Here is a 23,645-nt window from a genome sequence, read left to right on the forward strand (position 1 = left end):
CCATACGCGCCCGGAGACTCGGTTGTGTGAGAGCACGTCTATTTGCTTCTGCACCTCTGTATCGAAAGCTGAAGTCGAACCACCGTCTACGAAAACAGGGGAAAGAGTAAAAGAAGGCTATTCGTACAACCATGCTAAAGTGCTGAACAGGGATTCGTATCAAGGCTCCCATATGCGCCCGGAGACTCGGTTGTGTGAGAGCACGTCTATTTGCCTCTGCACCTTTGTATCGAAAGTTGAAGTCGAACCACCGTCTACGAAAACAGGGGAAAGAGTAAAAGAAGGATATTCGTGCAAACTGCTAAAGTGATGAAGAGGGCATTCGTATCAAGGCTCCCATACGCACCCGGAAACTCGATTGTGCGAAAGCCCGTGCCCTTTGCCACGGCGCCCTTGTATCGGCGTGGCAAGGTCCACCATCTTACAGGAAAATGGGCGAAAGAGTAAAAGAAAGCTATTCGTACAAACATGCTAAAGCACTGAACAGGGCCTTTTATCAAGGCTTACTAAACGCGTCAGGAGACTCGGTAAGCATGTGCTGTTTGCATCGTCCGCTTTGTATCGACGTTGAAAGTCGAACTGCTGCCGACGAAAACGGGCAAAAGATCAAGAGAAGGCTATTTGCTTTAAAATTATCAACACGGAATGCTGCATCCAAAACGTTTGTGATTGAGACGGCATGGTTTGTGCCGTGCTGAGAGTAGAGACGCTCGGGAGATGACTGAATGGCGAGCCGGTGTTGCGGCCAAAGTGCATGGTTGCCTTTCTGGCGACATTGCTTACATCAACAAACTTTGCGATATTATGTCATTAGTGCACAATTTCTACTATGCTGAAAAAATGAGAGCTACCACTCACATTGAAACTTCCTGTGAAATCGCTACTCACTGTCGGTACGTCTAATAGGTACACATTTTTAAGCGTGGCTTACGCATACAAATTTTCGCCAATTTATCGTAAAGTTATCGCACATTGTTTACATCACATGCAAACTTTAGACAGGCAAAAGCCAATACATCTCACCTTAGAAATAATGAAAAAGCACTATTTGTATGCGCAGCACACATGACAATTATCCCGAATTTTTCGTCAGCTTAAGAACTCGGCCCCGTTCTACAATTTTATGAATGCTACGGAATCTTTTACGAAAAATCAATTCTGTAAGCGAAAAAGTTCCAAAAGTGTAGAAAAATGAATGGGCGAAACTATGTAGGGTAAGAAAAGCATGCAAAAGAAGAAATTGTGATGGTAATTCAGGCGCCTTCTTTTCGCAGTGCAAGACCTCATATACTAGAAGGCTACTTGTTTTGAGCAAGCTTTTGCAGTATATTGTATAAAGCAAGCGAAATTTGTTAATATTTTAGTGGTAATTTGGCGGTAATTTCAATCAGCGACTGCGAAATGGCTAGGAAGGTCACTGCAATCTAAAAACAAAAACGTGTTTCTTGTTCTCAGTCTCTGCTGTGCCAAGTTTGCTGCTTGTATGCTGCACCTAAAGCCTTAATCAGAGTTAATAAAGTGTGTATGTATGGCACATAAGGTGTTTGCTCAGGGCAAAGATTTCAAGAATGGATGCTAACCCTCCCTCACTCTCTTCCCCAGCGACCGATGGATTTTTATGAATTTTAAGGGTCGAAGGTTGGCAGGTGTGGCTTATGTGACTAGCAGCCACATACTACAGGGCGACGAATGGTGGTGCAGCGCTCGCGTGACATCGGTAAGAGGATTGACGCTGTTAAATGACACTGGCAGTTAACATCACGAAGCGTTTAAGTTTGCCAGGCCATGCAATATGCAAGACAGATGGTCTGTTTTGAATGCCAAGAGAATTGAAAAGAGGTTCGCCGAAGATTTGATGAGATCAAGAAACAAGAGATCCAAATGGAAGTGGATATTTTGCTATGATGGTTTCGAACACCCCAAACATGTTCAGCCAAGCCTCGGCGAAGCACGTTTTTTCATCGGAGGCCCTTGTATAACTTCACCAGAGATGGGGGTACTATCCTTGAGGCTAATGAAATAAAGAGCCGCTTAGTTTACCTAATTTGACGCTCTGAAGTGCTGATCTGAAAGGCATAACACCTCTCGCCTTCCAGGCTGCTTCATGCATTGATTCACATTTGCTGCAGCGACAATAGTTAGTAGACGTTATCGTAAGCACTGCGACTTTTCCGTCTTATCGCAAGGTAAAAGCACGGCTGCTGCGCGTCAAATGCACTTATAGTTACATCAGCTGACGGCCACGTGAAGCGCCCGCGATCACTCTTGCCTGCGGACTTATTCCAAAAGTTCCAGCATGATGAAATGTGCAAGATGCTGTTACAGAGACACAAGCAACACATGTAACACAGCAGCACACGACGTCACAAGAGAGTCAAGGTGCAACGGTACAACATCTTCATGCGACAAGGGTCCACTGGTTAATAAAAGTGTGCCACTTTCGACCCGCTTGCAGCAATTCGGACAATGCAAGCACACGAAGTGCGTCACGAGAAACGCATGGTAAATATTAAGCATGACATGACGTAAAGTTGTTCGAGTCACTTTTGGCGAAAAAAGAAGGAAGAACATGTTATACCCCAGTGAGACGAGAAAATCCAGCGACACTTGGAGCGAGTGCACTTCTCTTGTCTGAGGGTCCCTTCGGCGACGTGGTGCTAGATGGCAAAACGAAGTGTCACTCGAGATTGGTGACAATGACGATCTATGAAGCCATAGGGACTGATAAGATTTTAAGCATTTCGAGTTTTAGAAACGATTACCACTTGTTTACGAAAAAAAGCTTATCAAAGGACCTCCGCCATCTAAAATAGAAATACCGTAATCTAATTAACACGTTTAGTTGTTTTGAGCCCCATAAGCAACGAACATATCCGAAATCCACAGGGGCTGCTTTTGCACGAACCCGATGCGAGCGGGTCGAGTCAGAAATCGGGCTAATTGAGCCTGTCGTGACCACATGAATTCGCTTCTGGCAGACTTGGACGACGGCACACAGCGACGACTAGAGACATCAAGGGGTTTGAACTGGGCTTCCGGTTCCTGCTTCCATCTGCAACAGCGATATTTAATAAGTTTTATCGCTACATTGAGGTTGCAGTGCACAGTGCTTGTCGTTGCTTTGTCCTAATACTGTTCCCGTTGCCGCGGTGTATAAACCGCGACGTCACATACATATTCCAGTCCGACAAGCCGACTCGGCCCGCTTCTGTCGGGTTCATGTAAACACCCTGAGGGTCAAAGTCGCGGTATCTGTCGAAGATTAACGTTTCCAGTTTTGTTACTTCACTTATATAAAGGAAGCTCATAACATTCGACATGACGAAAAATTAGTCTCGGAATTAGTGCCAACTCAGGTGTGAGCATTTAATCATTTATTCATTACTATTGAGGCTGCACACTTCGAATGAGCGAAGCTAGTTCCTCAAACACAGTCGCTAGCAAGTGCACTCCACAGCGAGTGCCACTTTCCGTCTGACAGTGTCACTAACGGCGAAGTGCATTCACTCGAAGTACCAGTGAATGTGCCCGTCTAACTAGAGTGTTGGCTGACTGAAGGCAATGCAGACGTCGCGAAGCCTCAGCGCAAACACAGGCCGGAGCCAAATACATGCACTTGATGGCACCTCATTCCCGTGCTACTCTTACAGGCCCAGTAGCGTGATGCTGGGCCGTCCGCTCAGTGCCTCGCCAGCATGAAGCCTAGTTCAGGGTGGTTTGACCACGGTCCTTCGTCGAAACAACAATAATTTATGATATTCAAAAGCGGTCCTTCACAGCTTGTCTCATTGCAGGCTAAGTAAGTTTTTTGCAGATAGCCCTGAACATGAAATCAGACTGCATATGTGAACTACGCACTTGAAAGCAAAGAACGCCTGAATATGTACTGCTTTCTACTTGTTGACACGTAAAAGTGCGGTAACGCCATACAAGTCGCCGTCATGGCAAGAAAATTGTGCAAGAGATGCAACCATATTACACATGTAACGAAAACCTAACTCCTCTGAGCATAGTGCGTTGAAAAGTGCGACTCTGCTCAATATTACAGTCCAAGACACTTTTACAAAAAACTCAGGCAGAGTTTCGTGTCTGGTGACTGAGCACCTGATGAGAGTCTTGCGAGCCCGTGTCACGAGCCCTTGGCGCCTGGGGCTCCTCAGTGCCTGGGGCTCCGGCCATGACAGTGAACCGGCGGTATGCGAACCAATGACGGTGTGAATGCAATCCATATGGCATTCGAACCGACGTGCCACCGAGTGCACACAGCCTGATGTCGCGCTCATTCTGGACCTAACGAATAGCGGGTGGCGAGTGTAATTGACAACCATTGCTTTTAGGTCGCTTTTCGTTTCTGTAGATAAGGCAACGAGCAGTAGGAGGTAGGCTTATCAAGAAAATGTGCTGACAAATGTTTTCGTGCGAATAAGGCTGATATAAGTGAGTTTGAAATTCCGTGTGAAATACACCGTTTCAAGAAGGTGCAACTATCTAGGTTACCCGAGACCTCGAGTGCGAAATTGTGATATCGTGGTCGGTCTATATACGTGGTGGCGTTACTGCATGCGGGTATAATTTGGCGGTCAAGGAAAACGCTTATTGCTAAGTTCACTGAGGAACGCCAAATGCGAGTTATTTCTATGCAATGGATGAGCGTTCGACGCAGCAATGTGCAGTGTGAATGACACCCGCCAGGTGCGAATTGCCATCGCAACGAAACCGCCATGAGCGCTTGCGAGCATGGTTGGAAGCTTCTTGTAAGATCACAAGACGACCTGAGAATGGGCTCCGATTCGTTGATCGCAATTAAGATGTTTAGATTAGATGGATGTTTAGATGCTCCCTCACAACAATGCACTTCATCACGTGGTTGCTCAGGTGATATTTTGACGTAGGGCTTTTGGCGGCTGCGCTGTTTGACACGGGTAGGCCTTGCACGACCAACAAACTGAATATGCGCAAACACTACATTGCCAGGTTTGACCAACGACGGCACTGAGCGGCCACACTCGCAGCGGGCGGTAAAGAGCAGGGTGAACAAGATTTACCTCCTGCAGATCCAGTTGCACAGGGCCACAAGATGAGCAAGGTTAAAAAAAGAGGAGCACAAAAAGCGAAAAGGGAGAAAACAAAAGGCAGACAACAGTTAGACACTCGGCAGCAGAAACTCAGGGTGACGAGAAAGTAGAGACAACAGCACGCTAGCGACACACACAATACCACATCTTTTTTTTTTGCTCAGTGAGTGCCTCAGTGCGTTCACAGTGCGCACCATTAAATGACCTTTTTTTTTTCTTTTTCGCAGGCAAGTAGGCCAACATGTGCAGAACGAGCCCAAAGTGCGAACACACGCGTCAGCTCAACACATCTCGAGTCTACGTCTTATTCCATATCTGGCTCTCTAAAGGCAACTACCAAACTTACCACTGCCCCCGAAAATATGAAACATCCATACTTATTGCTTTTGAGGCCGCGGCATCGCGTCCAGCAGCACATCTTGGGCCTTCGCCATGGCACTTGAGGCGCTGGCACTGTCCGCAGAGAGCGTGATGGGTGCTACTGACACATGACTGCTTCGCAGTCGCATTTGACCACAACGTGAAATAGGGTTTCCGTTGGGTGGCGTTTTTCAAACGCGGTACTTGCAAACGCGAGCTTTGAAAACGATTCTTTGCGCTCAGGAAGCATTAGGAAGGTTAGCACTGGAAGCTTTGTTTCTGCGGCGATGTAAATAAGATTTTATGATTGCGAACTGTAGTGCTTTTCTAGCATTTATTTAGGAAAGCCTTGAGATTGTAATTTACGAGAGTGAGCTCGAGGTTGCTTTGAACGATGCCTCTGCGCTCGACAAAAGCGCAGAGACGTTATTGCAACGCCCGCGCCACAGCATGGCGGGACATTCGGGCTCTCCCAGAGAGCGCCGTTCGGACCGCTTCTCCATTTTCGCGCACGATGACTGATACTGGTTACTCGCACTGCGCCGTGAGGAAAGATTTACTCGCGATCTCTCCTAAAGTTCAGAAGACAAACGAGAAAGAGAAAGGATACCGACCGGGCGCTCTATAAGGACGTCGTTGAATTTGTTCAGAAGGATAGCAGCGCTCAATTGGCCAATAAGCGCCTGGAAAAGTTGAAATATAAATTATGGGATCACGTGGCAGCACTGACGCTGAGATAGGGCTCACGATTAACTTCGAGCTGCTGGGGTTCCTCGATGTGCAAGTTTTGCATTAAATCGGAATGCAGCCCGGAGTCGAGCCCGCGACCTCAGCCAGTGCCTTTTGTTTTTTCTACTAACACCAAACCGCATGTTTTACAATACGCATTTTGGGAGCGCGAATCGCTGTATAAAGCAGCGTCTGTCACAGCCACAGTGTTGCATTTGATCATTCGAGCAACCGATGATTTGGACAAAACAGGTGTCATGCCGTTGGTTAGGTCGACTTGCAGAGCTTGAAATAATTAAGGGATTCTATCCCCACAGAATTAGTGGCCTTACGCAATATCCCATTGAAACATATTCTAAAAATTGCGGGAACTCTACCGTACGGGGCACGGGTACGAGCATGGCAGTCAGCGAATATCCAACAATGCTGCTATATTTTAATAAAATATCAGAGACGGTTTCTAACTAACAAATACGCTGGCTCAGCGTGAAATTTCCGCTGAGCCATCGCAGTGGGCTTGTGTCATAAAAGGCTCCCTCGTGGAAACCTACGCATTTGTCTTGTCTGGAATCATAGCAACCACGCTCGCTACCGCCGATGGAACAAGGTTTGATGCAAATCCAATGCGCCTACATTTAATTGCGTGTTACGAAACATCCTTTAATAGCCAGCCATAAGACGCCAAGAGCAATTTTGATTCTGCAAAACGTTCGTTCGGTCGTGTTACCGGGGTGCACTCGGAGCTGCTTAACGCATTGAGTGGCTGCGAAATCGGCCTTAGCTTCTTATTGAACTGTTCATAAATCAGGGTTAAATTTGAAATACTTGATCATTTTTCAGATCACACTGACGCACGTTAATTTTTTCCCTGCAGGAAAGTGTTGTCACTGCTTCATCGTCACTACATTGCAGGTGGTCCAAGTATTAGGCGACTGTCGCTACAGATCACGCGTCATGTTCCACCGGTCGGGACATTGTCTTCAGTTCCCTTTGCCTTAATTTGTAATTAGTTGAATAAAAAGCAATTTGCATATGGCTTCCTCAGATGGCTCTTGTTACAAATCGAGTTCGTCCATTGCAGAGTACCAGAATAAGTCTGGACAAATAACCTTGCTTTGCAGGAGACTTTGTTAGAGCCACAGCATGCACACGCGATTCATGCAGATGTCTGCGTGAAGATCATACGTGCTGCACTCAGTATTCACTAATGAGAACAGTATTGATCAATTGCCACATTTTGCGCATAGCTCCCACCCTACAAATGGCCCGAGTGGACTAGGTAGACGAAAAAGTTTTGCCAATAGGCGGGCATAACTGCAGTCATCCTAGGCACTTAAAAGCGTCGCTGTCCCATTTGTTTGAATTAGACGTCCGGTCCAGAAGATACGGGAGCTGTCAACTGCAGTCCACAATTTAATGGCACTTTTACGTTTTGTATAGACAAAGCAGCATTTCACAGCCATGCTATACCTGTTCGTGATACGCTTACATGGACAAGTGCCTTAGATTTTATTGTGCAGCTGATATTGACGATAAAGTTCAAGATGACAAAAACATCAATTAGAACAGAACAGTATCCTGTGGCTGACTGAGCCGCGCCTCATCTTGGGAAGCGCTAAACAGCCACACAAGAGCCAGGGGAACAAAGCACTTTTCTTGAGCACACACAGTGCACAGAGAACAACGCGCAAAATACCTTCTCAATTTGCAGACAAGCAGCACAGCATGCGTGCACTAGCTGACGATAAATAATGACGTCTCATATCAGGCGACCGACACAGGAGACATGAGCAAGTTCGTCGCTCTTGAACCAAACAGCGTCATTCGAATGCTAGTCTGTGCTACAGGTGCCAATGCAGTGATTTTTCTGTCGGAAATAAATTGGCAAGTAAATAAATAAATATATGAGTGATAGCCGTTTATTTATGTGCCAATGTATCCGCTCTAGAACGCAAGCCTATGGATGGTTTCATTTGCCAACAGCGCTTCGGCTTCAAAAGCAGCGCGCCGGCACCGACCCACAGCCGGGATGGGCTAAAGAGGAAGCCTTCAAAGCATGTCGGAGATGCCGCTAAGCCTGCGCAGGTTTATCGCGTGTACCAGTGATTGATGTGTTTGCACTTTGTGGCTTGTCGGGCCCCAGAGGCTCGATACTGGTTACCGGACGTGACGACCTCACTGGGACAATCACTGGCAAAAAAGCTGACCGAAGACGAATAGTGGGAAGATGGTTCGTTGTTGCAGCCGTGGAGATATTTAAAAACTTTTGACGCACATCATTGTTAAACTGTGCCTAAACAAATATGGCTCACAGCGTACAGGCAGCAGAGCTCATGAAATCTGGTATAAGCGATTAAGATGCATGACGCGTATAACTAGCCATCGCTGGCTGAAGACTCACTAGGGTTGCAATGTGGGCTTGTTGTTAACGCATCTTGTATAGGCTTACTGTGGCACTACTAAAACAAAAGACCAAAGAAGACACACGGGGATACACGCAGCACTGTGTGTGTCCCTGTGTGTCTTCTTTTGTCCTGTCTTTTATTCGCGCTACCGTAAATCTATTCAAGGCTGAAGACTCGACAAAAAATCAGAAACATTGCAGGAATGACAGCATCGCACTTGCGGCATTGTTTTTTTTTAAATGGAAGTCGGACAAAACGCGTCATGGACAGCTGTCCACGAAGACACGGGTAGAAAGAAAAGGCTGCGAGCAGGGTAACACCGGCTGCTTCATACAAGTTAGGGAAAGACACTTTGTGTGGGCACCTTTTTAGCCTGGCAAGACCGGCTGTGAGACTTGTTTTCATGTCTCCCTGTTTCATATTCTCCCAACAAAACTAAGCTCAATTTTTGTGGTCATCAACCCAAGCCGATCTCTTGCCAACCGTAGCCCCCCGGGAAGTGGCTGCATTCATGTCGTCTAATATCAGCGGCACTAATTCCGTTACAATTCAAACGTGGCAAATAACTGCGACCGCATTATCATAATTCAATGACAGGCCATCAGTACACAATAATACATTTCGCAATAAATTTTATCATTTACATTTTCATCTACCTGACTCGGCTTAGTATTTGGATTGAGATTTAAGCAGCGGCCGGGGCGAAAAAACTGTGGCTCAGGTGCGGTCTGGGCTCCTTACCGCTCCGAACTTGTGAAGAACGAGGTACTGCTCAGCAGAGGGGTTCATGCCAACATTCTGGAGTTTCCAGTTCATAATCTGAAATGTACCAACAGAACTGTGATGCAGGCTTTCTGAACCAGGACTGTCAATGCGCGAGGCATTTAGTTATTTGTGTCCACTGAAATACATTCACAAACTTGTAACACCATTACGCTATACTGTCGCCGACAACTAAACTTGTTGACTTCAGTAGAATGGTGAGAAGTTTTTTTTTTTGGGGGGGGGGGGTTGGGGGGGGTGACAAAGCCTTTTCTCGTCCAGTGTGCTTAACACGGACACTGAAAAGCAGTAACGACGAGAGCTAACGCACTCAAAATTTTCCTGCTTCATGCAGCATCGATAGCAGTAAAAATTCACATGCAGATGGTATGGGCATCACCATCCGTCTGCCTGTCGCGGAGGTCTTATGGTTCTGTGATTACCAAGGCTCGGTTAAGAGATGTAAGCGGCAGTGAAAGTAAATTGACCGTTTTTTGAAGCCTTTCGCATTTCGCACATATTTACTGAACACAGTTTTCGTGAAAAAGGTTGTCCACCAACCTGAACAATGATTAGCGCAAGTAGGAAGAGGCACGCGACAGCTCTATTCACGTCTGCTGTAAAGGAACTGACCTAACTGCGCCGTAACGCGGTGCCGCTACCCTTTACTATCACGGCACAGCCACTCGACTGGCATCTTGGACATCGCAAATGACGGCCTACCGTGAATGCTGGCTCACTTGTGCGCCTGCATTGCGGCGCTTCGTGCAGTGTGTCGGCCTCGCCAGCCGCTCCTTGGCTCACCGCAAACGATGGACTTTATCTACGCCTTGGCAGCGGCACTTGGACGCCATAATGGTGGTGGGCATAATTTTGTCCAAGTTGCCATTTTTCAGCAGCAACTGGTGGCTCGTACTTTCCTCGTGAGCGGAATGTATTTTTGGGTGTGCTCGTATTGTACATTAAAAACCAAGACAAAGGAAAAACGCCGCACCAAGTGCTGCGGACGCTAATTTCACCGAAGATAATTTTTATGTAGACATGTTTCGCATACTGTGCACTGGCATTAGAAAAAGCCTTCGTCAACTGCTCCATTCTCACTTTTGCGCTGGAATCACTTTGCCGGTACCTTAATTAAGGTGCGATGGGATAATGTCGGCCGGACACCCTGTTAGAAAAGTAACTGTGCTTTTATATTGCGAGGTGAAGCACATTCTGTTGAGTAAAATAAACGTCTGTTGCTAGTTGGTCCTGTTTGTGTCCTTTGCTTTGCTTCGTTGTAATTATCAACTGTTATCAACTTTTACATTTTGCCGTTCTCATAAGTCAAGATATTACGTCTCCACCACCTGTGGCTTCACACACTTGAAGGCTGTACTACCACTTGGAGGATGATCAAAGAAATCGTGGGGTTTAAGACAGAGAGAGAGCGAAGAGTAATAAGGGGGAGGCTACCAAGGCTGAGTACAGTTCACGACCCTGCACTAGGAATGAAGTATGAGAAAAAAATTTGACAGCATACACGAACACACATGCCGTTCACCTCTAAGTTCATCACAAGCGGCTGGGCATCAGGAAGCAGCACTTATATCATCATCATCATCATCATCATCATCAGCAGCAGCAGCAGCAGCAGCCTCGTTACGCCCACTGCAGGGCAAAGGCCTGTCCCATACTTCTCCAACAACCCCGGTCATGTACTAATTGTGGCCATGCCGTCCCTGCAAACTTCTTAATCTCATCCGCCCACCTAACTTTCTGCCGCCCCCTGCTATGCTTCCCTTCCCTTGGGATCCAGTCCGTAACCCTTATTGACCATCGGTTATCTTCCCTCCTCATCGCATGTCCTGCCCATGCCCATTTCTTTTTCTTGATTTCAACTAAGATGTCATTAACTCGCGTTTGTTCCCTTACCCAATCTGCTCTTTTCTTATCCCTTAACGTTACACCTATCATTCTTCTTTCCATAGCTCGTTGCGTCGTCCTCAATTTGAGTTGAACCCTTTTCGTAAGCCTCCAGGTTTCTGCCCTGTAGGTGAGTACTGGTAAGACACAGCTCATTATATACTTTTCTCTTGAGGGATAATGGCAACCTGCTGTTCATGATCTGAGAATGCCTGCCAAACGCACTCCAGCCCATTCTTATTCTGATTATTTCAGTCTCATAATCCGTTAACTTTTATCCCCAATTCTTCCCAATCCAGGTCTCTGAATACCTCCTGTAAACACGCTGTGAATAGCATTGGAGAGATCGTACCTCCCTGCCGGACGCCTGTATTTATTGGGATTTTGTTGCTTGCTTTATGGAGAACTACGGTGGCTGTGGAGCCGCTATAGATATCTTTCAGTATTTTTACATACGGCTCATCTACACCCTGATTCCGTAATGCCTCCATGACTGCTGAGGTTTCTACAGAATCAAACGCTTTCCCGTAATCAATGAAAGCTATATATAAGGGTTGGTTATATTCCGCACATTTCTCTATCACCTGATTGATAGTGTGAATATGATCTATTGTTGAGTAGCCTCTACGGAATCCTGCCTGGTCCTTTGCTTGACAGAAGTCTAAGGTGTTCCTGATTCTATTTGCGATTATCTTAGTGAATGGTTTTTAGGCAACGGACAGTAAGCTGATCGGTCTATAATTTTTCAAGTCTTTGGCGTCCCCTTTCTTATGGATTAGGATTATGTTAGCGTTCTTCCAAGATTCCGGTCAGCTCGAGGTCATGAGGCATTGCGTATACAGAGTGGCCAGTTTCTCTAGAACAATCTGTCCACCATCCTTCAACAAATCTGCTATTACCTGATCCTCCCCAGCTGCCTTCCCCCTTAGCATATCTCCCAAGGCTTTCTTTACTTCTTCCGGCGTTAAGTTTGGGATTTCCAATTCGTCTATACTATTGTGTCTTCCATTATCGTCGTGGGTGCCACTGGTATTGTATAAATCTCTATAGAACTCCTCAGCGACTTGAACTATCACATCCATATTAGTAATGATATTGCCGGCTTTGTATCTTAACGCATACATTTGATTCTTGCCGATTCCTAGTTTCTTCTTCACTGCTTTTAGGCTTCCTCCGTTCCTGAGAGCATGTTCAATTCTATCCATAATATACTTCCTTATGTCAACTGTCTTACGCTTGTTGATTAACTTAGAAAGTTCTGCCAGTTCTATTCTAGCTGTAGGGTTAGAGGCTGTCATACATTGGCGTTTCTTGAGCAGATCTTTCGTCTCCTGCGATAGTTTGATGGTATCCTGCCTAACGGAGTTACCCCCGACTTCCACTGCACACTCCTTAATGATGCCCACAAGATTGTCACTCATTGCTTCAACACTAAGGTCCTCTTCCTGAGTTAAAGCCGAATACCTGTTCTGTAGCTTGATCTGGAACTCCTCTATTTTCCCTCTTACCGCTAGCTCATTAATCAGCTTCTTATGTACCAGTTTCTTCCGTTCCCTCCTCAGGTCTAGGCTAATTCGAGTTCTTACCATCCTGTGGTCACACCAGCGCACCTTGCCGAGCAGGTCCACATCTTGTATGATGCCATGGTTTGCGCAGAGTATGAGGTCTACTTCATTTCTAGTTTTGCCGTTCGGGCTCCTCCACGCCCACTTTCGGCTATCCCGCTTGCGGAAGAAGGTATTCATTATCCTGATATTATTCTGTTCCGCAAACTCTACTAATAACTCTCCCCTGCACTTATATAGCTTTACACAATGCACGGGAGGTTGAACGTCTTCCCGAAACTGCACAGTGAGTTATCGTCCTAGGGGATAGCTCCGTATTATTTTAACCACTTGGGGTTCTTCGACGTTCATCCAAAACATTTTTCACGAGCGTTTTTGCATTCCGTGCCCATCGGAATTCGGCTAAGATTGGACCCGTGACCCCAGCCTAGCCACTGAGCCACCAAATATCATGTGCGCAGAACGCATGATCAAGTGACGTCACTTGAGGGTGTCATGCATCAGCGAATGCTGTCACTCATTTAAATTGCCAGTTTCAGCGGCGTATGTTGGAAACTTGAAGACGAACGCCTCATGAGCGGACAGCATTTGGTGCACTGCTGTCGTAGGTGAGTAGCAAGGTGATGAAGCGTACCTTATCCTTGAAGTACTCCATCATGCCGACTCCAGTTGATACCAGATGCATCAGAATCAGTCCAAGCACTCTGGACGGGTGGGCAAGCTGGGGAGAAAAAAAGAACCACAATTCTGCTCTTCATATATATAGCGAAACAGGGCGGCGCACCATGGCGTATGCTATGCTTGAGCGGAGCGTCGCGTAATCACTCCTTCGTGATTATACCTTTACCGCAACACATTTTCTGACCACGGGTTCAAGATACGGCGGGCGCAATGATGGCATGTTGGTATATCTGCAAAAAAGTTTATTTTTCCAGTTCTTCAAATTAGTGTCTATTCCATTCATATTATAAGACAACAGTTGGGCCGCAGGCCTCCCTTTTACATAAGCGAGAGAACCACCAGCTATTATGGCCCCGAGTGGTAATGAGTATCTACAGATGAGGAAGAATAAATGCACATGCAACCCTCACAATATAATCAGTAAATGCTATTTGTTCCCGTATGGCGACTTGCGCATATACTAGTGTAGTATTTGTGCAGCTGCTTGATTCTTCTTGTTCTTATTATTGTTGGTGCTGTGGAGAGAATATTAGTCAACAGACGTTTTCCGCCGCCTTGGACCACTGCAGTGATGTCACATGGCATGAGCCATTTAGGGCTTAATCGATCGTATCACGGGTTCTTTCATATTAGATAAAGTTTCATCAGATAGCCCGACAAGGATATTCCCCGAAGAATTCAATTTTTTGTTTGACTATACAGCCATCTCATCGGGAGACAGCATGAGCCAGTAAAATTGAAGTGGCAACTGCATAATTATTCCTCACACAATGAGTAAAGTTACTACGGAGACAATAAATCGCGACACATTGAGTAACAAAGTATATGCAGAACAATATATTATATGAGCGCACGACTATGACAACAGCAGAAGCGCACGCCGTTGGGATGCATTATTCATGACTTGAAATAGCGCTGTCTGTGTCTTCGTTATGTCCGGCCCACTGCAGCTGCTAAAACGTAAAAACTACATGATGTCATTTTCCAAATTGTCCAGGTTATAATACCTGAACTTTGCCACCATGATTACTCCAGAGTACAACTGCCGAGGACATAAAATTATGCCTATTCAATTTCAGAACCAAAGTATGTTACCACAGAAGTTGCGGCCGCAGCGTACGATAGGAACTGTGAAAATAGTCACAAATAGGTGAGCAAGTGAGCGGCATTGAAATGGTGTCTTAGCCCGTGGTTGCCGATGCGCATAGTTTGAAGCCTGGTCCCAGCATTCCTTGCTCCTTTTCAAGATTCTACTGAATTGTCATCCATAGGCTTTCTTTGGCGCTGCCACTTACAGTGCTCCGTTGAATCATTTGCCGTCGATGCAGCAGTCGCTCTTGACGGAGGCACGCAGGGTGGCCACACACATATCAGAAGCACAAAGTTTAGCCACCAGAAGCCTACACATGTGAAACGCGCTAAGGATTCCCGAAATATTTATAAAACCGATCGGACGCATCCAAGCATGGATGCACGAGCGAGGAGAGCATATATGCTGGCGTGTGCTGCATGAAGCAATTCAAGACAACGTCAAGGATGTGTCGGCTTTAAAGATCTCTGCAACGGAGCGGTCGAGCCAACTGTCACTGCGCTGCATATTTCGCCCCGTTATCTTTTTCCTTTTTTTTGCCATAGTGGTCACAGATGGCGCCACCGTTCCGTTGCAGCAACATCGCGATCTGCCTGTGCGCACGTTAGTCTAGGTGCCGAGTTGAGATAAAGCACAGCGGAAGCCTATTATACGATTCCCTTTCCGCGAAGAAGGCAAACCGGTCAGAAACGGTTATCCGTTTGGTCTGAAGTTGGCCAAATGTGGTCATCTCAGGAGATGACGTAATTTCTGTTGAAGGGTGCGGCGAACCTCTAGAAAACCGCGTCTCTGTCAAAAAAACAAACTGAGAAGAGCCTGAGTGGTTTGAATGAGCGATCAACTATGCACGTGAATGTATAAGGCATATGGAGTGTACTGAAAAAAAAAACAACAACATCGGCCATACTTCTAATAGTTTCATTTTGCGATGATACAAATTTGTTGGCATCACAGTAAGTGTGTGGAGACAAAACAATGCAGACATATTATATCGGCTTGTTCCTTCCACGATCAAGCTTGCATTCCCCTCGCAGAACGTTTTAAATGAGTTTTTAGAGTCGACTTTGCGAAATACTTTTGAATAAATGCAACCTATGCATCTCTGCCACCTTAAGTTAGATGAAAATGCTACCCAAGGTATTCTAATTAATTGAAGCTGTCCTTTGATAATTGTAAGTGTGGGCAAGATCAAGGCATGCCTTTCGATTCGTTCAAAGCGTCAAATTGGTCGCGAGATGCCATGAGTGCCAGGTGGGCGACCCTAATCTTTGACAGCTGAGTGGCACTCGCCCCTCGGCGTTGGTGTTCTTTAGGTTCACTTTAAGTGATGCATAAATCGAACTTGGTGGCAACTGTTTTCCATTAATTAGCCGGTTAAGCATCATACCACCTTCATGTGTGTGACGTCATTAGCGACGTCACTACCGGCGCTTTGTACTTCCGGGCTTCCAGCAATTTCGCCAAAGTCGTGCTTACATAGAAGGTCTCTAAATTCTACGATTCTGTACTTTCGTGTGCGGTAATCAGTGATCACTAAGTAATTCTAATTATTCCAGACATTTCAGGAACTCGACTTGTAACTAATGCTCTGATATCATATCTATAATGAAACCTATTAATTTTCTACTGTAGTATATTTTTTCTATTTTTTTCGATTTATTTTGAATTTACTCCCCGGTCGTCTCAGTAGGTGAACCGGAAGCGCTGCGCAAGAACCAAGAGTGTCACTCGATGCTCGTTCCACTAAGAAAAAGATTGTTTGAAACCTGTTCGTCGTGCACAATTCATATATCTTCGATAGAGCAGAACACGTCATCTGCGTATAATCACACATTTACTGCTATGCTCTAAGTGGCCTTTAAAAAATCGTTGCTGTAAACTTCAAACACAGTGAACCAAAGGCACAACTGAAACAATGTCAGGACGCCCAAAGACAGCGCCTCTCCTGTTGCGTGAAAATCAACAACCTTGCTAGTTGATGAGCGTATCGACATACATACATACATACATACATACATACATACATACATACATACATACATACATACATACATACATACATACATACATACATGCATACATACATACATACATACAAATGAACGTATCGACATACATCAGTGTAAACACTGAGCGATCTAAAGGAATAGTTTATTGTTTTAAACAAGCTCACGGAGCTTGGTAATCGGTGACAGAGGAGGAGGGGTGTTGCAGGTCTTGCAAAAGTTGCCTGCTTAACTACTCCATCCTTTTCCGCAATCGACATCATCATCATGAAGATGAAGAGCAAAGATGGCACTTACCGCAAACCGGACCAGAATGTTGGCTCCTGCTCCCTCTCCGAATCCCACTACCAGGTTGATCCTGAAAGGAGAACACTCGGGGTGAGAATTTGACCTCTATCTGCTCTAAAAATGTTCATACATATACAAAGAAATTTTAGATTGTTTCAGTTTCTTTTACTTTCCGTAAAACACATGTTTTAATGTGCTCAACTTGTTTCGTTTGAAAGTAATAGGCATTGTTAAAGACGACCCCTCAATATTTCTCCATATAATATTTACATTCAACATGCTCTCCGCGTGTGCTGTGAGCGATAATAACTTCCGTGCAATTTCAAAAAAGAAGCATTGTCACTGTTTTGCAAACCCCTTTGTATTGCCATTTAGTGGCGGAAATCCTCTTCTTTCCGAAGCGCGGTTCAGATGCCTTGCTTACGGAAATCACGTTCTTTGAGGAAGCCACGGCAGGCAATGGCATGCCTGGTCTATCGTAGCTACGAAAAAATTTGGAGGACGCTTAAGCTTCGCCTTTGGCAGTGGAACGCGATAGCATTCAAAGATCCCGGACTGCTTCTCACGCTTCCCGGCAACTGGAGCGTATGCAACCGTAATGTTTGCCAGGAAATGCTGGCCGCGAACACTGTCCACGAAGGCGAGCTTTTTGGTAGAAACGCGGCCTCTTGTGTGGGCGGCAATGGATGGATTCTATGAGCGTTCCCTTCGGAACGGGTTGCGCCACCAACCTCTTATCATTATATTACCTAATGCCCTACGTATGTTAAAGAAAGAAAGAAAAGGGAAAAAAAATGCACGATGAATTCGCATAACCAAACCTACTGAACCCCTATTGTGAACTTTGTTTTTGCACGCCTCCGTTGTCTGTCGTTTGTATACTTTACCTCCACCAATCTTTCAATCGCCGCTTACTCATCTCTACTGCGTACATGTTTGCTTTATCCTTGCTCTCGCTGAACCAAAGGGCTTCAAGGAGGTACAGAGATTAAATCGATCGCTGGGCAGACGGCTTCACATTCTAATAAAACATGCTCCATCGTTTCCCTAGCTTTACCGCAGCAAGCATATGCTTCTTCTTCCATCTTATATCTCGCTTTATAGGTGCGTGTTCTAAGGCATCCAGAGCGCGCTTCGAAAAGTAATGAGCTTCCCTTAATATTATCATAAATTGTTTCTTTCCTGATTTTGTTTTTTCCTCTTAAGTAGTTACTCATAGCAGGTTTCTTTTCTATTGCCGCCATCCATGAGATTAATTCAGCTTCTCTGACTTTCCGCTTGATGTTCCTTGTTGCTGTGTTGCTCACCCTACAGGCCGCATACTTGCTGGTAAGCTTCCTAGTTCTTTTCGTACAATGTGAATCAATCTTTTTTCCTGTACAAATACCTGAAAGCTCTTCCAGCCCATTTACTTCCTTCCATATTCCTGAGTCAGTCTTCATGATCAATTTTACTGTGAGCTTCTCTCACTTCAAAGCGTGTCAGCCCATATCACCCTGCACAGCTTCATTTGCAGTCTTCCCGTGAGCACCCAATTCTAGGCGTCCCACTGACCTTTGGTTGCCATCCAGTCCTGATTGTACCCATGATATCAAGCGAACAACCACATTTTCAAAAGTATGTCCTGGAACCATTACACCTCTCCACATACCCCGGAGCACCTCGTACCTATTGTATCCCCATAGCGTTCTGTGCTTCATTATGACTGCATTTCTCTTCCCCATTACTGTTATTGTTTTTTCCTTTGTTTCCATACATATATTGCCTTCGTTTATCCATATACCCAGATATTTATATTCTTTTACCTGAGATATTTCCTGGCACTGAATTGACACTGTCTGTTCATTGTTTTCATTGAATACCACAACACCTGATCTTTTAACACTCAATTTCAGACCTAAATTTTCGCCTTCCTGTGCACAGATATTAACCAGACGTTGCATATCACTTTGCTTGTTAGCTAGCAACACAATGTCATCCGCATAAAACAAACCTGGAAACTACTGCTCAACTATTGCACCCACTTGTTCGTATGAAAGAATAAACCCGATATTACTTTCTTCTAGCCCCGTTTCCATCCCTACCATGTACATCATAAACGGCAGTGGGGATAAAGCGCACCCCTGCCTCAATCCCTTGTTGATATAAACTTTGTCCTCGCTTTTCATTCCTTCCCATTTAACGCAGGCGGTGTTTTCTAGGTAATTCTCTCTCAAAAGCTGTACACAATCGTCGCCCAAGCCTTCCCTTTCCAGAATATCCCACAAGATGTGGTCTACGGTGTCATACGCTCCTGTAATGCCTAAAAAGCGCACATATAACGGTCCCCTTTCTACTCCGAATATTTAAATAGAACGAGTAAGGACAAATAAGTTACCATCCAGACGCCTACATATTCTGCGGCCGTTCTGAAGTTTTCCCAAAAAGCCAATACTCTCTACCCATGTTTGCGGCTTTAATTTAATTTCCTGCATTGCTAACCTGTATATTACCGATGTAATGGTCAACGGTCTATACGAGTGAATTCTATCTTTCTCCCCCATACCTCTATAAATTAAATTCATTCTACTTTGTCACCAACTGTCTGGTATTCACCTATGTTTTAATTTTTTTTCTACTGCTTTCAACAGAGCTTCCTTACTTCTTCGACGTAGTTCAATAATCAGCCTAACGGGAACCTCGTCCAGCCCTGTGGGTGTGCGCTTCGGGATTGTCTCTTCGGCTTTCTTGCAGTTGAAATTTGTCAGCACCAGCTCCTTTTCTATCTGGTTCGCTTTCATGCTCTTTTTTTTTCTTCAAATATAAACTCATCATTTCCTCCAAAAGATTAGACTGTAATTTTTCGCATATATTTTATTGCCGCGTCCCCTTCCAGTTTGTTTCCATATTCGTCTAGGATATGTTGTTGTATTGTTCCAGACTTCTTGCCCAATAAATTTATGTAATTCCAAAATATTCTAGGTGCGGCCTTCTGTTTCTCACGTATTTCTGACAACCAACGTTCACTTTCACCTTTTAATTGTCTTATTAGTATTAGTATTTGAACCATAGACGTTTTCCCTCGGTGTATTTCCCATTCACTGGTTACTTCATCCTGGGGCAACTGCGCCTTCTTTGCCTGCCTGTGCTCTCGGGATGCTTTCTGTCGTTCAGCGATCGCGTCTTGTATCTCCCTGTTCCACCAGCTTTTCGGTTTGCTTTTTCTTTTCTATTGAACACGTTGCTTCTCTTTCCGTATTTCTGTTGTTATTACACTTAGAAGGTCACCATATTCGCACTCTTTGCTTGACTATTTGCCCAAGTTCTTCCTCGAATCTGGTGACTATATTTGTTATTTGATCAGCCTTCAAATTTGGACTGGTCATCTTGTGCTCATTGCCCTCTTTTGCTACTACATATCCAATTTTCAAAATGATGCGTTTATGGTAACTCCCTATGCTGCTATACCCTTCCTCGTCAATGATCATTTCTCTCAACTTATCATGGATGCCTTCTATCATCAGGCAGTAATGAATGGTCGGTTACCGATTTCCCACTTCTCACGTGGTCTGCCCTTCACAATTAGGCCCAGTATTCACGATAACGAGGAACTACGCAAACATGTAGCATTGACTTTCCGTTGTTGTCGGTATAGCCATCGAGATCCTGCATGCGGGCATTCATGTCACCTAAGAGGATAATTTCATCACCATTCCCGAAACCCTTAATATGGGTCCTTAGACATTCCACTAACTCTTGATTCTTCTCTCTGCCATTAATTCCGGTTCACAAATAAGTTATGCCCAGCCAAGTTTTCTTTCCACTCATTGTACATGATAACCAAAAATGCTCTTGACATTTTGAATTTACTCTTTTCCATTTCGCTCTCTGATAGATGAGCATTCCGACTCCCCCTCCCTTTCTTTCCGATTTCGTTCTGTTACAAGGTTCCCAAACATTATTCTCAATCACTGGCGGCTCTTTCAAGTCTCTAAGGTGCATTTGTGTAACCGCATACGCCCCTATTTGTTCTCTATTTAACTACTGCTCAATTTCTGTCCAGTTTTGCTTTCTTCTGCCGCCCTGCATGTTTATGTAGCCTATTGCATGGCGGGCTCTCTTTCTTGTTTTCCCCCTTTTTCTCTTATTGATGGCGATGCCATTCCGAGGTTACCCTAGGGGACCTTCTTCATTACTACCTACACTGGTCTCCTGATCACCCGTGGGCCCCCCCAAAAAGCAACCACGCTAAAAGCAAGTCGCCAGCCTACTTCTCGTCTAAGCCTGTGATTGAAGTGGATCCGGTCTCGGTGGAAACCACCACACCTTCCGACTGCCCTATTTACTTATGCAACCTTGAAACCTTTCTCTCGGCTGATTTTCCATATCACCTCATTAGCAGCCACTACGGCTCTTTGTCTGTCACGTACAGGCACCTCCTGAAGTGTGCACACCACGATCTGCACCTGAGGGGACAGCTCGCGCAAATCGTCTACTCCCCTTCCCCAAGCACTGGGCTAGTCCTGTTCCTTTTTTATTCAGAACGTCATTTAGCCCACCTGCTACTACAACAAGGTTGCGTCCATGGGCATTTTCCGCGAGCTTTGTTTTTGCTCGCTCGATGACAGCACGCAATGTCCCTTCTAGAACTGTGCCTAGCGCCACTCTTTTGTCACCTTTCACCCTCGTCACAATTGCCTCTCAGCACCTAGGCAGGTTTGAGTCGCCGGCGATAATCACCCTTTCGCTCTCACCTACTGCCGAGGCCTCTCCCTGCTTTCCTTTGTGAACCTTTTCTGTGTAATTGGACTTGACAACGGGCATTGACATCTGCGTTCCTGCTTTTCCTTTGTGGTCGCATCAGGGTAGGTGCAGCTCTTTCCCGCTACGTTGCGCGCATGCCACGTGCTTTGTTGACACTCACTCTCCTGTCACGTCGGTAGACTGCGTTCTATTGTCGCGACCATTCTCGTTCACGATGGCGGCCCTGTTCAGCATTTCCTCGGCTGCTTGAAGTCTTTCTCGCACCGCCTTTCATGCATCACGCTACCTATTTAGCTGATTTTTGAGCTCTTCGACCTGTCTGACAAGCTCATCCTGAAATGCCTCTATTTTCTTCAGCATAGCATCGACATCACAGTGTCTGGTGATTGACTCGATTTTTTCTCCATTCTCATCCGTCCCCTTGTCTACATATCATGAATACTTTCCGAATGCTCTTGAATAACCTGCACACTCCGTGAGCGCGAAGTGTAATGCATGCGCTGGATGCCCTCAATTCAGTACTTGTAAGTCTTTAGTAAGCATCATGGCTCATCCGCAGAATTATATTTGCACTGAAGTCAAAAAGGCTGGGGTTTACCTTAACAATACACTGCGACGTACTGTAACGTAGTGCTGACGCCCACCTGGTCCTTGGTCTTCCCTGGTGACTTTAACGTGCATCACCAGCTACGGGGAAGCGCTAAGATTAGCTTCAGACAGCAAAATGACGGCAGCCTAACGTATCGGCGGAGCACTTGCTTGGACTTGACTGAGTTTAAGGCGCTTTGCTGCGTGCACGCACAGTGTTCCCTCTATCCCGCTTTCCTTTTTCTGTTCCCCCTTTCCCTTCCCCCCAGTGTAGGGTAGCAAACCGGACGCACGTCTCGTTGAGCTCCCTGCCTTTTCTCTCTTTGTTATCTTTCTTCTTGGGGGACGCTCCGCACACTGCACGCTTTACCGTCTTTTTTGCCATATGTTGCACTTGGCTTTTTCTAACACAAACGCCGAAGCTTTCAGAGCACGTGCCTTCTAATGAAGGCCGATACGCACAGAATCTAAATTCTTAACATGATGCCATGTTATCACCAATGATTTAGAAGGAATAAATGTCACACAGACTTAAGGTATTAAACGTGTTCACACGTGTTCAAACCAGCGGCTACGCTCTCACTGTGCTACCAAAGCAATATTCCCGGTACCAAAGCACACACACTACAACCATTAAAAGCTAATAGTCTTGCGACTTCCAAACTACTACTTAAAGGCTATACCATAAAAACTTGACGTCCCACACGGTTGCACGTATTGAAACGTTTCGCGAAAGGACGCTCTGACTATCTTGCAAAACCAAATATACACGAAACATACTCGCGCACACGGAAAATATAAGAAAAAAGAAAACTAGCCAATTACTATTTAAAGGCTGTCAGCAAATCAAGCAGAGAAACAAGCTGAAAGCATGCACAAAGCATGCGACGGAGGCGAGCGCCATCTGCAGGAGCCAGGAGCGCCGTTCCGTGGCCCCCGAGCAAATGGCGGACGCCATGGCTGGTTTGTGAACGGTAGAAACGCTTGAAAAGGGGTGTCTTTGAGTTTTCGGATAACCGAATTATGTTTTCTCGTATAGTTAAATTACAGTCCGAGAGCTATCATGTCTGTAGCTTCCCTGCAAGATAGTTTACTATTTTTCCACGTATTTTAGATTGATAAATTCAATTAGTTGAGCAAATTCCTTGAGTCACATGGAGGGCCTGGGTATGGGTGGTTCGAAATTTTTTTCGCCAAAACCACATCCGACGCCGACACCGAATTCGACATGGTCTCCTTAACGCATTCGCATTAAAATTTCGCATAATCGAAAGGGAGCGCGCAGTATGCCAACATAAACGTAGCTTGTTTATCAGCTCAGTGCGTGTGAATTTCTCGTATCAGCAGGCTTGACAGAAGTCAAGTGAAGCGATACAGTATGTGAATTGCAAAAAAGATGTTTATGAGGGGGTGTTTCTATGCGCCTTTTCCAGTGTGAGGTGACATCA

General features: G+C 45.4%; 1 protein-coding gene across 3 annotated transcripts in view; it reads right to left on the bottom strand.

The window, feature by feature from the left end:
• Positions 1 to 23,645, bottom strand: part of LOC139054432 (uncharacterized protein ZK1073.1) — a 337,898-nt gene that overhangs the window by 74,940 nt on the left and 239,313 nt on the right. For 2 of the 3 annotated variants that reach the window (XM_070531383.1, XM_070531381.1), the window contains 3 exons: positions 16,876 to 16,936; positions 13,436 to 13,522; positions 9,310 to 9,388 (listed from right to left, as the gene is read on the bottom strand). In XM_070531383.1, coding sequence (XP_070387484.1) covers positions 9,310 to 9,388; positions 13,436 to 13,522; positions 16,876 to 16,936 — 227 coding nt within the window. The remainder of the gene's footprint in view (positions 1 to 9,309; positions 9,389 to 13,435; positions 13,523 to 16,875; positions 16,937 to 23,645) is intronic. The other variant, XM_070531380.1, reaches the window with a different exon arrangement.

This window comes from Dermacentor albipictus, chromosome 1 (assembly GCF_038994185.2).
Source record: "Dermacentor albipictus isolate Rhodes 1998 colony chromosome 1, USDA_Dalb.pri_finalv2, whole genome shotgun sequence".
Taxonomy (NCBI): Eukaryota; Metazoa; Arthropoda; class Arachnida; order Ixodida; family Ixodidae; genus Dermacentor; species Dermacentor albipictus.